Source organism: Oncorhynchus clarkii, chromosome 4 (assembly GCF_045791955.1).
Source record: "Oncorhynchus clarkii lewisi isolate Uvic-CL-2024 chromosome 4, UVic_Ocla_1.0, whole genome shotgun sequence".
NCBI lineage: Eukaryota > Metazoa > Chordata > Actinopteri > Salmoniformes > Salmonidae > Oncorhynchus > Oncorhynchus clarkii.
In genome coordinates this window covers 39,125,658-39,141,160 of record NC_092150.1, presented here as the reverse complement: position 1 = coordinate 39,141,160, position 15,503 = coordinate 39,125,658, and the positions used below count along the sequence as shown (strand labels likewise).

The following is a 15,503-nucleotide window of genomic DNA, read 5'->3' as shown; positions in this document are numbered from 1 at the left end:
ACTCAGCACTGGGTCAACTTTATTAGGCTCTCACCACATTCACCCTCCTCCTCGCCCTCTATTGCAGGGGTGTCAAACTTACACCCCGGGGGTGTTGACTGCCCGGCTGCTCGCTAATAATCACTAGACAGTCAGGGTGCAGCGAACATTTCAAAAACGATGGATGGAGCACTACTTTTAGCAAATTGTGATAGCAAGGAAATATAACCAGTGTTCAGAGTGGCTCTCCAGACCTCGGTGAAGACCGAATGCGGCTCCCGCATTTTGCATTTTGCACCGGGAGCCGCATTCGGTCTTCACCGAGGTCTGGAGAGCCACTCTGAACACTGGTTATATTTAGTGAAAGAGAGCAGAAAGAGGAAGTGTGCGTGACACCACATTTACTCTCCTTCCTCTCGGAGTTAAACGTTTATCTTGGATCATATCCAACTGAACTGCCATGACAACTGAATATCTCCTATCACATTATCCTCAAGTGCAGAAAACAAACACACTTACTTGATACTTTAAGTAATTGGATTTTGTCCTGCCTTGTATGAATGTTTCACGTGAATTGTAAAAGAAGTTCACAAGGAAATCCTACTTAATCAGATACTACTCTAATCTTATCTGATGTAGACTACTTTACCAGCTCAGAAACTGCCGTTCTACTCTGCGCAGCATGCTTTCAATGTGCCATACAACCAACCTGCATGACAACTTTCTTGTTACACTGAATCATGGTCAGTGAATGACGGTTGAATAACAGTCACGTTGACAAGTTTACACTGCCGTCACAGGCGATATCGAGAGTGCAGAGTGGCAACAACAGCAGGTGTTGTTGGTAACAGAGTGGCGGATGAGTAAATGAGTAACTCGCACGCAACGGGGGGGTGTATTGATCGTCTGATGAATGACATCAGTGAGATATTCATGATTCATCACAATGACTATGATAATGTGATGACACCCACACACACACACACACACACGGAAGCAAGCAAACGCACACACACTCTCAAAACGCACGCGAACCCACACACTGCAGTAGGCCCGTCTAAGTACCTCATGCGGTAGTGCAGCTTGATGCAGGTCTCGTCCGTGATCTTGAAGAGGTGGTTGGGAGCGTACCACAGAGTCCTGCTCTCATCATACAGACCAAACAGATTATGGCATAGGGGGGAGATATCTGAGAGAGGAAGGAATGAAAGAAGAGGGAGAAAGGGAAAAAGGGAGGACACATTACATTACAACCTTTTTCATCCATGAATTCATTTTGTCAGTGCTCTTACCCGGAGAGCAGCTTCCACGTAGGTCAAAGTTTGAACAATCAGGCTAGGAAAGAACCGACACTGAATGATCAGTTGCACAGAGTTCACACGTGCCAGTGTATACCAAAGTACAGAGTGCACGTTTCACGGTTAATTTGCCATGTGCACAGGATGCAGCAGGTGTAAAACAGTACTGTGACATTTTTACACTGAGAGCTCTTTCCCAACAATGCAGTGACGGTAGTAATAATAGAACATGGAATCATAATAAACACTCACAAAAAGTATGGTACGGGGTTGAAGAAACATGAGAATGCGAGTATATACAGGTTATTCAATGTGCAGGGGTTCTGGAGTGGTTGAGGTAGGTTTATACATCAAAAGTGACTGATAGGACATACATCGATGACATACATTGATGACTAAATACAGAAATATCTCATTTACATAAGTATTCACAGCCCTTGAGTCAATACTTTGGAAGAGCACCTTTTGGGGTCGATTACAGCTTTGACTCATCTTGGGTATGTCTGTATCTATATCAGCTTTGCACATCTGGATTTGTGGATTTTCTCCCATTCTTCCTTGCAGATTTTCATCAAGCTTTGTTAATTAACCTCTAAGACACTGTGCTTTGCATTTACCACAGAATCTTTTGTTTTATGCTTACACGTGCTTTTTTGCATACTCCAGGCGTGCTGTCATGTACCGTTTTGTCAGGAGTGGCTTCCGTCTGGCCACTCTCCTAATAAAGCCCAGATTGGTGAAGTGCTATAGAGACTGTAGCACATCTGGTGGGTTTTTCCCCCCCATCTCAGTCAAGGAACTCTGTAGTTCTGTCCGAGTGGTCATTGACCAAGGTCCTTCTTGCCCAGTTGCTCAGTTTGATCTCCCCAGCTCTAAGCAGAGTCTGGGGAGTTCCATATTTTTTCCATTTCCTAATGATGGAGACCACATGTTCTCTTGGAAACTTTCAACACTCTAGAAATGGTTTTATAGCCTCCCCCAGATGTATACCTCAGACAGTTCGTTGGACTTCCTGGTATAGTTTCTGCTCTGACAGACTGTCAACTCTGGGACCTAAAAGTGCTTTCGGAAAGTATTCAGACCCCTTGACTTTCACATTTTGTTACGTTACAGCCTTATTCTAAAAATTATTCAATTGTTTTTTTCCCCCTCCTCAATCTACAAACACAACTCCATAATGACAAAGAAAGAACAGGTTAAGACATTTTTTGCCAATTTCTTGAAAAACAAAACAGAAATATCACATTTACATAGGTATTCAGACCTTTTACTCAGTACTTTGTTGAAGCACCTTTAACAGTGATTACAGCATTGAGTCTTCTTGGGTATGATGCTCGAAACTTGGCAACTTTTACTTGTTGAAGTACATTTGGCAGTACATATCTTCTTGGGTATGACACTACAAGCATGAAATACCTGTATTTGGGGAGTTTCTCACATTCTTCTCTGCAGATCCTCTCAAGTTCTGTCAGGTTGGATTGGGAGCGTTGCTGTACAGCTATTTTCAGGTCTCTCCAGAGATGTTTGATTGGGTTCAAGTCCGGGCTCTGGCTGGGCCACTCAAGGACATTCAGAGACTTTTCCCGAAGCCACTCCTGCGTTGACTTTGCTGTGTGCTTAGGGTCGTTGTCATGTTTGAAAGTGAACCTTCGCCCCAGTCTGAGGTCCTGAGTGCTCTGGAGCAGGTTTTCATCAAGGATCTCTCTGTACTTTGCTCCGTTCATCTTTCCCTCGATCCTGTCTAGTCTCCCAGTCTCTGCCCCTGAAAAACATTCCCACAGCATGATGCTGCCACCACCATGCTTCACTGTAGAGTTGGTGCCAGGTTTCTCATGGTCTGAGAGTCTTTAGGTGCCTTTTGAAAAACTCCAAGTGGGCTGTCATGTGCCTTTTAATGAGTTGCTTCTGTCTGGCCACTCTACCATAAAGGCCTGATTGGTGGAGTGCTGCAGAGATGGTTGTCCTTCTGGAAGGTTCTCCCATCTCCACAGAGCAACTCTCGAGCTCGGTCAGAGTGACCATTGGGTTCTTGGTCACCTCCCTGACCAAGGCCTTTCTCCCCCGATTGCTCAGTTTGGCCGGGCTGCCAGCTCTAGGAAGAGTCTTGCTGGATCCAAACTTCTTCCATTTAAGAATGATGAAGGCCACTGTGTTCTTGAGGACCTTCAATGCTGCAGAAATGTTTATTAGCTTTCCCCAGATCTGTGGCTTGACACAAACCTTTCTCGGAGCTATACAGACAATACCTTCGACCTCATGGCTTGGTTTTTGCTCTGAAATGCACTGTCAACTGTGGGACCTTATATAGACAGGTGTGTGCCTTTCCAAATCATGTCCAGTCAATTATTTTACCACAGGTGGACTTCAATAAAGTTGTAGAAACATCTCAAGGATGATCAATAGAAACAGGATGCACCTGAGCTCATTTTCGAGTCTTATAGCAAAAGGTCTGAATACTTATGTAAAAATTGTATGTTTTTTCTGTTTAATATATTTGCAAAAATTTCTAAAAACCTGTTTTCACTTCGTCATTATGGGGTATTGTGTGTAAATTGCTGAGGATTTGTATTTATTTAATCCATTTAAGAATAAGGCTGTAAAGTAGCAAAATGTGGGGAAAGTCATGTGGTATGAATACTTTCCGAAGACACTGTATATAGACAGGTATGTTTTTGTAAATCATGTCCAAACAATTGAATTAGTCACAGTTGGACTCCAACCAAGATGTAGTGACATTTCCAGGATGATCAAAGGAAATTGGATGTACCTGAGCTCAATTTGGAGTGTCATAGAAAAGGGGTGAGAATACTTATGGAAATTAGATATTAGTGTATTTCATTTCCAATACATTTCCAAACATGTTTTCATTGTCATTATGGGGTATTGTGTGTATTCAGGCTGTAACATAAAATGTGGAATAAGTCAAGGGGTATGAATACTTTCTGAAGGCACTGTACATGTAAACAGGGCCGAAAAGTGACTGATAGCAGGAATATATAAATACTCATGGTAATATACTAAATGGTAATATATACATATAAACAGCAATAATAGTGATGAGAGTGTGAGTGAGGGTGTTTGTGAGTGTGTGTATTATGTGTGTGTGCGTGAGTAAGAGCGACAGTAAAGGTGTGTGTGTCAGAGTGGATAGAGACCTGTGGATGGGCATAGAGTCCGTGTGGATAGTATGTGGGAGAGGGAGAACAGTAATGTTAGTTGTTAGCCATTTAACAGTCTTATGGTCAGGGAATAGAAGCTGTTTAAGGGTTTGTTGGTCTGAGCCTTGATGCACCGTTACTGTCTGGAGCATGGAGAATAGTCCATGTCTTGGGTGGCTGGAGTCTTTAGTAATTTTTCAGGTCTGGCATGTACGTCCTGGATGGCTGGGATCTCGACACCCAGTGATGCTCTGGGTAGTCCGCAACACCCTCTGTGAGGCCATCCGGTCGAGGGTGGTGCAGCTGCCATATCAGAGAGTGAATAAACAAATCAGGATGCTCTCGATGGAGCATCTGTAAAAGTTCCTGAGGATCTGAGGGGCCATACCAAATCGTTTCGGCTTCCCGAGGAAGAAGAGGCGCTGCCGTGCCTTCTACACGACTGTGCTGGTGTGAGAGGACCATGTTAAGTCCTCAATGATGCGGACACAGAGGAAGCGCTCAACCCTCTCCACTGTTGCCCCGACGATGTGGATGTGGATGTGGATGGTGATTAAGATTAAATATTGCACTAAGCACGATTGTCAATAGTCTACTGTGGAGTCTCTAGACTATTGGTTCCAAATATTTTTTGAACCCTGTCACACCTTGATGGGATATAAAAATATGTATTGATTTCATTTACAAACCATACATTTTTTGTGACAAAGTTTTTGTATAGATTTAAAAGGGTTTATTTGAAATATTTTCATAGTGTTGATAGTTCTTTACTCACAATGGTTAATTTGTGTGTACCCCTTTAAGAGCGTCCGGCGAATCTGTGCCAGAAAGAAGAAAATGCATCTAAGGTAAAATAGGTCTTTAGTTTTTAAAGGTTTTGTTTACAGACAACTGGTTTTCTGCATTGTAAAGGTGCAACCACAGACACGAAGCCATTCTCCATTTGTTTATATGGCAGAAGCTGTGGTATAGCTTAGCCCAGAGCCATATATTAAGAAATAAATAACTCTGGCTAAGCCTAATCATATTTGCCTGTGCTAATGGTTTTCACAGACAAAATCAAATGATAGAAATGACTTTGCTCGTGATGTGTGCCCCTCAAATGATAAAAATTTAACAACAGCCTTAGCTCACTGGACTTGAAATAACGATACAGATGTAGCCATGTGCCATTTAATGTATCATCTGACCGGCACTAGTGCTTCCAAGTCCAAATTCCATGTGTGTATTCCACATGTCACGCTTCTAAGTGAGTGTACAAGTTTCACAGCACACCTGAGAGTTCCTCAAGGCACACCGGTTGGGAACCACTACTCTATAGACTGTCATTAAATGGCAAGTGTAAACTAGGCTATGTAATAAAGTGATAGTAGTAATATGCCTATAACAATACAGTAGGAACTAATGTACAACCTACAGCAGGGTGTCCCCAACTGGCGGCCTGTGGCCCACATTTTTTACTAATTGTTGGTCACAAAAGACAGTTAAAAACACCAGCAAATCAGCTCCAAGGGATTTTAATTAGGGAAATCTGTTCCAATGTTTTCCCACGCATAATTAAGTTGTTAGGCCCGAGACAAAGTTGAGGGCTGGCAAACAGAGCCCATATATCCTCAACGCCGGCTTTGAAGGCATTATCACTTTTATACAACGGGTTACCAACATATTCAAATAATGATATTTTCATTAAAAAAGGTTATTTTGATGAATTTATTCATACTATTTCATAGTAGTCCCGACACAAATCTAGGGTTGCTACCCAAGCCGGCTGGTCGTTCGTTCTATCGGTTCGGTTGTTCCGTATCTAAATGTTTGTTTTTGTTTGTTCTAAATGTTCCATTGCCATAATGGCTAGCAACATTCTTATCCCTTGCTTGCTAGCTAGCCAACTACGGCTAACTTTTGGTCACTTACAAACAAGCAAGATTTCTGTCTCTCACAGACCTGTAACTTCTTCTTTAAGAGGCTCCTCTGTCCTTCACTTGTTACCTGTATTAATGGCACCTGTTTGAACTTGTTATCAGTATAAAAGACACCTGTCCAAAACCTCAAACAGTCACACTCCAAACTCCACTATGGCCAAGACCAAAGAGCTGTCAAAGGACACCAGAAACAAAATTGTAGACCTGCACCAGGCTGGGAAGACTGAATCTGCAATAGGTAAGCAGCTTGGTTTGAAGAAATCAACTGTGGGAGCAATTATTAGGAAATGTAAGACATACAAGACCACTGATAATCTCCCTCGATCTGGGGCCCCACGCAAGATCTCACCCCGTGGGGTCAAAATGATCACAAGAACGGTGAGCAAAAATCGCAGAACCACACGGGGGGACCTAGTGAATGACCTACAGAGAGCTGGGACCAAAGTAACAAAGCCTACCATCAGTAACACACTACGCCGCCAGGGACTCAAATCCTGCAGTGCCAGACGTGTCCCCCTGCTTAAGCCAGTACATGTACAGGCCCGTCTGAAGTTTGCTAGAGAGCATTTGGATGATCCAGAAGAAGATTGGGAGAATGTCATATGGTCAGATGAAACCAAAATATAACTTTTTGATAAAACTCAACTCGTCGTGTTTGGAGGACAAAGAATGCTGAGTTGCATCCAAAGAACACCATACCTACTGTGAAGCATGGGGGTGGAAACATCATGCTTTGGGGCTGTTTTTCTGCAAAGGGACCAGGACGACTGATCCGTGTAAAGGAAAGAATGAATGGGGCCATGTATCGTGAGATTTTGAGTGAAAACCTCCTTCCATCAGCAAGGGCATTGAAGAAGAAACGTGGCTGGGTCTTTCTGCATGACAATGATCCCAAACACACCTCCCGGGCAACGAAGGAGTGGCTTTGTAAGAAGCATTTCAAGGTCCTGGAGTGGCCTAGCCAGTCTCCAGATCTCAACCCCATAGACAATCTTTGGAGGGAGTTTAAAGTCCGTGTTGCCCAGCAACAGCCCCAAAAGATCACTGCTCTAGAGGAGATCTGCATGGAGGAATGGGCCAAAATACCAGCAACAGTGTGTGAAAAACTTGTGAAGACTTACAGAAAACGTTTGACCTCTGCCATTGCCAACAAAGGGTATATAATAAAGTATTGAGATAAACTTTTGTTATTGACCAAATACTTATTTTCCACCATAATTTGCAAATAAATTCATAAAAAATCCTACAATGTGATTTTCTGGATTTTTTTTTCTCATTTTGTCTGTCATAGTTGAAGTGTACCTATGATGAAAATTACAGGCCTCTCATCTTTTTAAGTGGGAGAACTTGCACAATTGGTGGCTGACTAAATACTTTTTTGCCCCACTGTATGTAAACTTCCGACTTCAACTGTATATATACATAAAAGTTATGCCATTTAATTCACAATTTCAACTGGCTGAGAAACGCTGCCTGCCTGTCTGTCTTGTCCCGACACGTTCAATACTATGGGACAACTGAAGATCGAATTTCAATATTGAAACATTGTGGTAAATGTTGGAGAAACAGACAGCAAGGTTTATACAGATTTTTTTGTTATTTTTATTTCACCTTTATTTAACAAGGTAGGCTAGTTGAGAACAAGTTCTCATTTGCAACTGCAACCTGGCCAAGATAAAGCATAGCAATTTGACACATACAACAACACAGAGTTACATATGGAATAAACAAAACATAGTCAATAATACAGTAGAACAAAAGAAAAAAAAAGTATATATACAGTGAGTGCAAATGAGGTAAGATAAGGGATTTAAGGCAATAAATAGGCCATGGTGGCGAAGTAATTACAATATAGCAATTAAACACTGGAATGGTAGATGTACAGAAGATGAATGTGCAAGTAGAGATACCGGGGTGCAAAGGAGCAAGATAAATAAATAAATACAGTATGGGGATGAGGTAGGTAGATAGATAGTCTGTTTACAGATGGGCTATGTTCAGGTGCAGTGATCTGTGAGCTGCTCTGACAGCTGGTGATTAAAGCTAGTGAGGGAGATATGAGTCTCCAGTTTCAGAGATTTTTGCAGTTCTTTCCAGTCATTGGCAGCAGAGAACTGGAAGGAAAGACGACCAAAGGAGGAATTGGCTTTGGGGGTGACTAGTGAGATATACCTGCTGGAGCGCGTGCTACGAGTGGGTGCTGCTATGGTGACCAGTGAGCTAAGATAAGGCGGGGCTTTACCTAGCAGAGACTTGTAGATAACCTGTAGCCAGTGGGTTTGGCGGCGAGTATGAAGCAAGGGCCAACCAACGAGAGTGTACAGGTCGCAATGGTGGGTAGAGTATGGGGCTTTGGTGACAAAACGGATGGCACTGTGATAGACTGCATCCAGTTTGTTGAGTAGAGTGTTGGAGGCTATTTTATTGATGACATCACCGAAGTTGAGGATCGGTAGGATGGTCAGTTTTACGAGAGTATGTTTGGCAGCATGAGTGAAGGATGCTTTGTTGCGATATAGGAAGCCAATTCTAGATTTAATTTTTGATTGGAGATGCTTAATGTGAGTCTGGAAGGAGAGTTTACAGTCTAACCAGACACCTAGGTATTTGTAGTTGTCCACGTATTCTAAGTCAGAGCCGTCCAGAGTAGTGATGCTGGACGGGCGAGCAGGTGCGGGCAGTGATCGGTTGAATAGCATGCATTTAGTTTTACTTGCGTTTAAGAGCAGGTGGAGCCCACGGAAGGAGAGTTGTATGGCATTGAAGCTCGTCTGGACGTTAGTTAATAACACAGTGTCCAAAAAGGGGCCAGAAGTATACAGAATGGTGTCGTCTGCGTAGAGGAGTATCAGAGAATCACCAGCAGCAAGAGCAACATCATTGATGTATACAGAGAAGAGAGTCGCCACGAGGATTGAGCCCTGTGGCACCCCCATAGAGACTGCCAAAGGTCCGGACAACAGGTCCTATGATTTGACACACTGAATTCTATCAGAGTAGTAGTTGGTAAACCAGGCGAAGCAATCATTTGAGAAACCAAGGCTATCGAGTCTGCCAATAAGAATGTGGTGATTGACAGAGTCGAAAGAATACGGCTGCACAGTAATGTTTCTTATCGATGGCGGTTATGATGTCGTTTAGGACCTTGAGAGTGGCTGAGGTGCACCCATGGCCAGCTCTGAAACCAGATTGCATAGCAGAGAAGGTACGGTGGGATTCGAAATTGACGGTAATCTGTTTGTTAACTTGGCTTTCAAAGACCTTAGAAAGACAGGGTAGGATAGATATAGGTCTGTAGCAGTTTGGGTCTAGAGTGTCACCCCCTTTGAAGAGGGGGATGACCGCGGCAGCTTTAAATTCTTTGGGATTCTCAGACGATACGAAAGAGAGGTTGAACAGGCTAGTAATAGGGGTTGCAAAATTTTTTGCAGATAATTTTAGAAAGAGAGGGTCCCGATTGTCTAGCCTGGCTGATTTGTAGGGGTCCAGATTTTGCAGCTCTTTCAGGACATCAGCTATCTGGATTTGGGTAAAGGAGAAATGGTTGGGGCTTTGGCGGTTTGCCGTAGAGGGTGCCGGGCAGTTGACCGGGGTAGGGGTGGAAAGCATGGCCAGCCGTAGAGAAATACTTATTGAAATTCTCAATTATCGTGGATTTATCGGTGGTAACAGTGTTTCCTAGCCTCAGAGCAGTGGGCAGCAGGGAGGAGGTGCTCTTATTCTCCATGGACTTTACAGTGTCCCAGAACTTTTTGGAGTTGGTACTACAAGATGCAAATTTCTGTTTGAAAAAGCTAGCCTTAGCTTTCCTAACTGCCTGTGTATATTTGTTCCTAACTTCCCTGAAAAGTTGCATATCACAGGGGCTAAATCTCTGCTGTTGAAAACGAAATGTTAGTCTAAAAGAAATGTGAGAATGTCTAGATGCTTTTTATAGTGGAGATCAAGTTTATAAATTGCTTGGCTGGGCTGATGAGACAGTGGATTGCACAGTCCGATGGAACAGAGTAAATAGGCATTTTAACATCACAGAATTAGCCAGTGGTAACTGCGGTTTTAACCAATCAGCATTCAGGATTAGACCCACCCACAGATGAGCCTTTCTGTTTGTTTTGAACTATAAATGGAACATAATATGACACGGGAAAAGTATAGGGCCATGACACTTCCTCTTTTCTGGGCTCTTTTGTTTTGATGTGAGGGACATAATGTGCGTTAAACTACCTACCACTGACCACACAAGACAGAAAGGTCCTGCACAGACACAGACACAGAATACTTTGGATTGGACTATAAACAGATCATACATTTGTGTTGGCAGCTGCTTTGTTTGTTTAGCCTATAACTGGTGAGTATTTGCATATATAGACTATGGTAGCTGTGGAGTTGAACTCCTCCAGAGTCTTGTTGTTGTCTGTATGTTGTCTGTAGGCTTCCTTTCTCTGCTCGCTCTGACGAAATTCCAGAACACGTCCCGCCCTGAACCAACCCTAACCAGCCACCATCTTGTATTGGAGTCAGTATGTGGCTGAAAGGAACAGCCGGAAGGATGAAACCACACTTCTCTTACCCTCTCTTCTACTCTCCCTTTCTAGCATCGATCACGCTGACAGATGTTGTGGAGTTTTTCAGCCAGTATCAGAACAAAGGTATAAATACAGGCCTAGAATTTGTTTGTCAAAAATGGAGACTACCAAACCAGCATCTTTAGAGCTGTAGGAAAACAGGTGCTGGGTGGGTGTTAGTATCTTTTCTCATGCGGGATAGCCTAGTAGCTAGGCTACATTGGCTTTGTCTGTATTGTGTGCCTGCTATCTGGCAAGGGAGGAGTATACAGTATTTACTGTAAGTATTATGTCATGTTTTGTCATCAAATCAGGTAGAGTATATGTGGAAGTCAGCAGAGAAGCATAAATTCAACTACTGTAACAGCCTGCTAATATAGTTAAAACAAAGCCATTTGGCATCAGTAAGAGGGTCGTTCCACCCACCGCAAAACAAGAGGATTACCACACAAAATCATGAAATCATTTCTGTAATCACAAACAAATAAAATTAGCATTCCTGAAACATTATTTTGTTTAAATATAATTTGATCTCTGATCATTTAAGCTAATTGATTGCACACAAATTGGTCATTTTCATTTATAGGATTCATATAGCCTAATTTTCAATAAATATAGTACTAGGGTGGCCGATATTGCGATAGCATCGTCTGTCGACGATGATGGACAGCCATCGTTGATGGTGACGACATCGTGATGTGACAGATGATGGTTTAGCCTCTTTCTTTACTAGCGCCACGCTGTAAACAAGCAGGGCAGCAGCAGGGTGACACACAAGTGGCATTCCGAGTAATAGCCTAGTCCTATTTGCTATAGCCTATTTCAATAAACATGTTATATAGCCTACATAAAACAAGAGAGGAATCTAGGCCAGAGAGCGGAGAATTCCACCAAGCAGTAACTATTTTGTATTTAGCGTTTTTTTTAAATAACGCAGCCTATATTCCTTTCTTTCTCCATTCGATAGACTCTGAAAGCTGCACTTAGCTTCTACCCAGGCCTTCAACAATATTCTCTTTTGTCATGATTTGTCCAGTTAAATTAGATTTTGCGCTATAGCCAAACTGCAGTTTTTTTTCCAGAGTAAAAAATATATATATATATTTTCGCGGAGTGGCGAATAGGGGTGATAGCATCCTATATCACAATTTTTTATGGGTACATAATCACGATAGGACAATGGTTGACATCTCCCAACACTATATAGTACCTAACATCCAATTTAGACCGTAATTCTAAATGAGTAAGACATGAGGAATCCAATAAAATCTAAATTGTCATCCTATGTAATGTATATTCCCTGTGAATTTTGTGATTCTTTTGATTCTCTGTTCATAGAAATTAGCCATTGAAGTCACTTGCATTAATCTTATCTGTTTCTAACTACAGAAACAATTTCTGAATCATCTGAGATGGTGGGTGTCACGGCTTAGTTAAATGACAAGGAACGACTCAAAGGTTCCTCATTTTAGGATTTAGAGTTTGTCTTATTTATTAAACTAGGCAAGTCAGTTAAGAACAAATTCTTTTTTACAATGACAGCCTACCCCGGGACCAAATTGTGCGCCGTCCTATGGTACTCCCAATCACAGCCAGATGTGATGCAGCCTGGATTCGAACCAGGGACTGCAGTGATGCCTCTTGATGCCCCTTATATATACACACAGTACATCTTAAGCATTGAGATAAAGAACATCCACTGACAAAACACACGTAGGCAATAAAACAAAGCTTCACAAGTAATACATACATCTTTGTAACAATTTCCAATGCCATGTTGTATAGGCCAAGCCTACTGTATGATGTAAATAAGCAGTACACACAATGAAATGAAACATCTATTACAAAGCCATTTCTTCCTTAGTTACTTACCATTTCTCCTTCTGGTCTCCTAGCTAAGAGTAAACTCATGTGACGGCCTATTCACAGTGGCAACAGTGGACCTCTCTGTTGGCGGACAGGCTCCATCAGGATGGTTCACCACATTTATCCCCAATTAGTTGTAAATGACCATATTTAAGATATAGAACTTCTGAATCTTCCTGAAAACTTCCCGCAAATCCAATCGTACAAATACACCCTGTTTGATGCCCTGGCATGCAGACACTCACACACGGGTGCCTACAGGCACACCCACCCACACACAGGTGCCTACAGGCACACCCACCCACACACGGGTGCCTACAGGCACACCCACCCACACATACAGGGATGGATGCAGTTAGGCGTGCAACACACACTTGCAGTCATGCCATACAATACACACACACACACGCTCTGGGCGGGAGGTGAGACAGTACTTACAGCATATTGTGGCGGCCTCGACACACAGTTCCTCAGCGGTGAAGCTGTCTTTGAGGAATCCCAGCTGCGGCATATCTGGCAGGTAAAAATGGATCTCCAGACCCCTCATGGGAACAGTGACGGGGCCCTCGGCTCTCCTCGACCTCCTCATCTTCCCACACAGTTGCCTACCCAGCTCCATTACCCCCGGACTTGGCATCCAGACTGAATCCACACTGAAGGTAGAGGCAGAGGGATGGAGATGTCAATACATCAAAGGCAAAACAGAGGGAGTGTGTATGTGTGTCGGGGGTGGGTAACGTATTGATCCAGAGGTGAGCTCACTGTAGCAGTGGTACGGAGTCCAGCATACCCTGATGACTCACGTTGGCTACCCACAACACACACCTACTCAGGCAATGTAATTCACGACACACACACACCTACTGAGATGATCTCACCAAAGCAAACACAAACCTCCTCTGGAGGCAGGTGAGGTAGTTCTCCCTCTGCGTGCAGATCATCCCATTAGTTCTCCCAGCAGCGTTTCCCCTTCCTCTACAGCGGCGCAGGTGGCATCCCTAGTGGCTAGGACAGTTTGTTTCATAACACCCCTAATCAGCCTATCGCCAATGGCGACAGAGCTCTGATCTACTGACTGCTGCTGGGATCAGCAGGATCACACACACGTAGGCCTACATGAATCACACACGCACACTGTCGGGGCCAAAGTGTCCTCAGGTCCTGCTGAAGTCTTATCAGCCTGTGAGAACCCCGCTCCACACACACGGTGTATTCATTAGTCTACAGTGCTGAGAAACGGTTAACAGTGCAGCAACAGCGGAAAAAATGGATTTCTGCGATGAACCGATACCTGCAGTTCATCAAGGATGGCTGAAGACGGCACAATAGTTGCTGGGCAAAGTGCTAACGCCAAAGGCTACGTTAGACAATACACATTCTGTATTTTATAGTCCACATTCTGTACTGTATTTTAAAGGCATGTGGCCTTCAAACGCTTGTCATGGGGTCATCCTTCACATCCAAACAATGTAGACCAAGGGACGACATTCTGCATCAGCCACAACTGAACTACTGTATGTTACACTGGCAAAAAAAAAAAGACACCTCAGAGGTAGGCTAGGCTACATTCTATTACTGTACTATCCTTCAACACATGATGAAAGTTTGGATGAGTCAGATGCGTTTTCCCTAGGATTTTTTTCAGCAGCGGTAGCAAAGTCAGCCGGCGTGGCCAACGGCGCCAAAGGTTTTAGAGGCCCTCCTCTTTGGCCACCGAGGCAACAGTTTGCAGTTTTAAAGCTGCTTTCCTGCAATTCTACACATCGTGCCATGAGGCTGAGAGAAGATTTGCCATGGCTTATGTTGTGTTCTTATGCTATCTGAGTGACTCAAACATTGTAACGCAATCAATAGTGAGCCAACATGTTGTTTTCAGCACTTTTTGTTCCTCGTCTCTCTGCAGCAGACATAGTAAGCGATATGTTTGAAAGATCAAATATCGAATCGCAATACATATAGAATTGTGAAATATTGCAATACATATCGCATTGGTACCTAAGTATCGTGATAATATGGTATGGTGAGTTCCCTGGCAGATCCCAGGCCTGCTACCTCACTCTCCAACCAAGGTGCATGAATGGAGGAGCAAACTGAAGTGAAGAGGAAATTCAGAAACTCTTGGGAGGGCATCAATAAAGAAGCATTTGATCAACTTCCACTGCCCTCCAAGAGTTGCTGAATTTGCTCTTCACTGGGATCAGTCTGGAGTGGATGGTTTTTCATGGCCGGTGATTTCAGTGCAGGGAAAGTGAAATCCGTTTTACCTCATTTATACAAGCATCTTATCTGTGTAACTCGAGGCAACAAAATTCTAGATCACTTTACTCCACACATACAAGGCTCTCCCTCACACTCCATTTGGCAAATCTGGCCATAACTCTATCCTCCTGATTTCTGCTTACAAGCAAAAACTCAAAAACAGGATGTACCAGTGACATGCTCAATACGAAATCACAGATAGAACATTGAGACTGATATTTCATATGTATAAATGTGAAGAAACGCCAAGCGCATGCCACTCACTACCCAATATGGTAGTGAGAGGAAGCTCAGTGGCCGTAAATGGATGGATTTTGTCCGAAACTGCACATTTTCTCATCGATGAAACATTTGATCTCAATACAATATTTTGGTTCCCCAAACAAGAATCAAACAGAGTGTATTAAGTTGTGTGGACTTTACCCTTTGCCATTGTTTTTTTTAAATTGCGTTGTT

The 15,503-nt window shown here is 43.1% G+C and overlaps 1 protein-coding gene across 1 annotated transcript in view; it reads right to left on the bottom strand.

The window, feature by feature from the left end:
* The window catches only part of LOC139406800 (tyrosine-protein kinase JAK1-like), a 57,359-nt gene that overhangs the window by 36,105 nt on the left and 5,751 nt on the right, over positions 1–15,503 (bottom strand). Inside the window, exons 2-3 of the mRNA XM_071149850.1 lie at positions 13,227–13,432; positions 1,045–1,168 (exon numbers count right to left, since the gene is read on the bottom strand). Of these exons, the coding sequence (XP_071005951.1) occupies positions 1,045–1,168; positions 13,227–13,425 (323 nt within the window). The 5' untranslated portion in view covers positions 13,426–13,432. The remainder of the gene's footprint in view (positions 1–1,044; positions 1,169–13,226; positions 13,433–15,503) is intronic.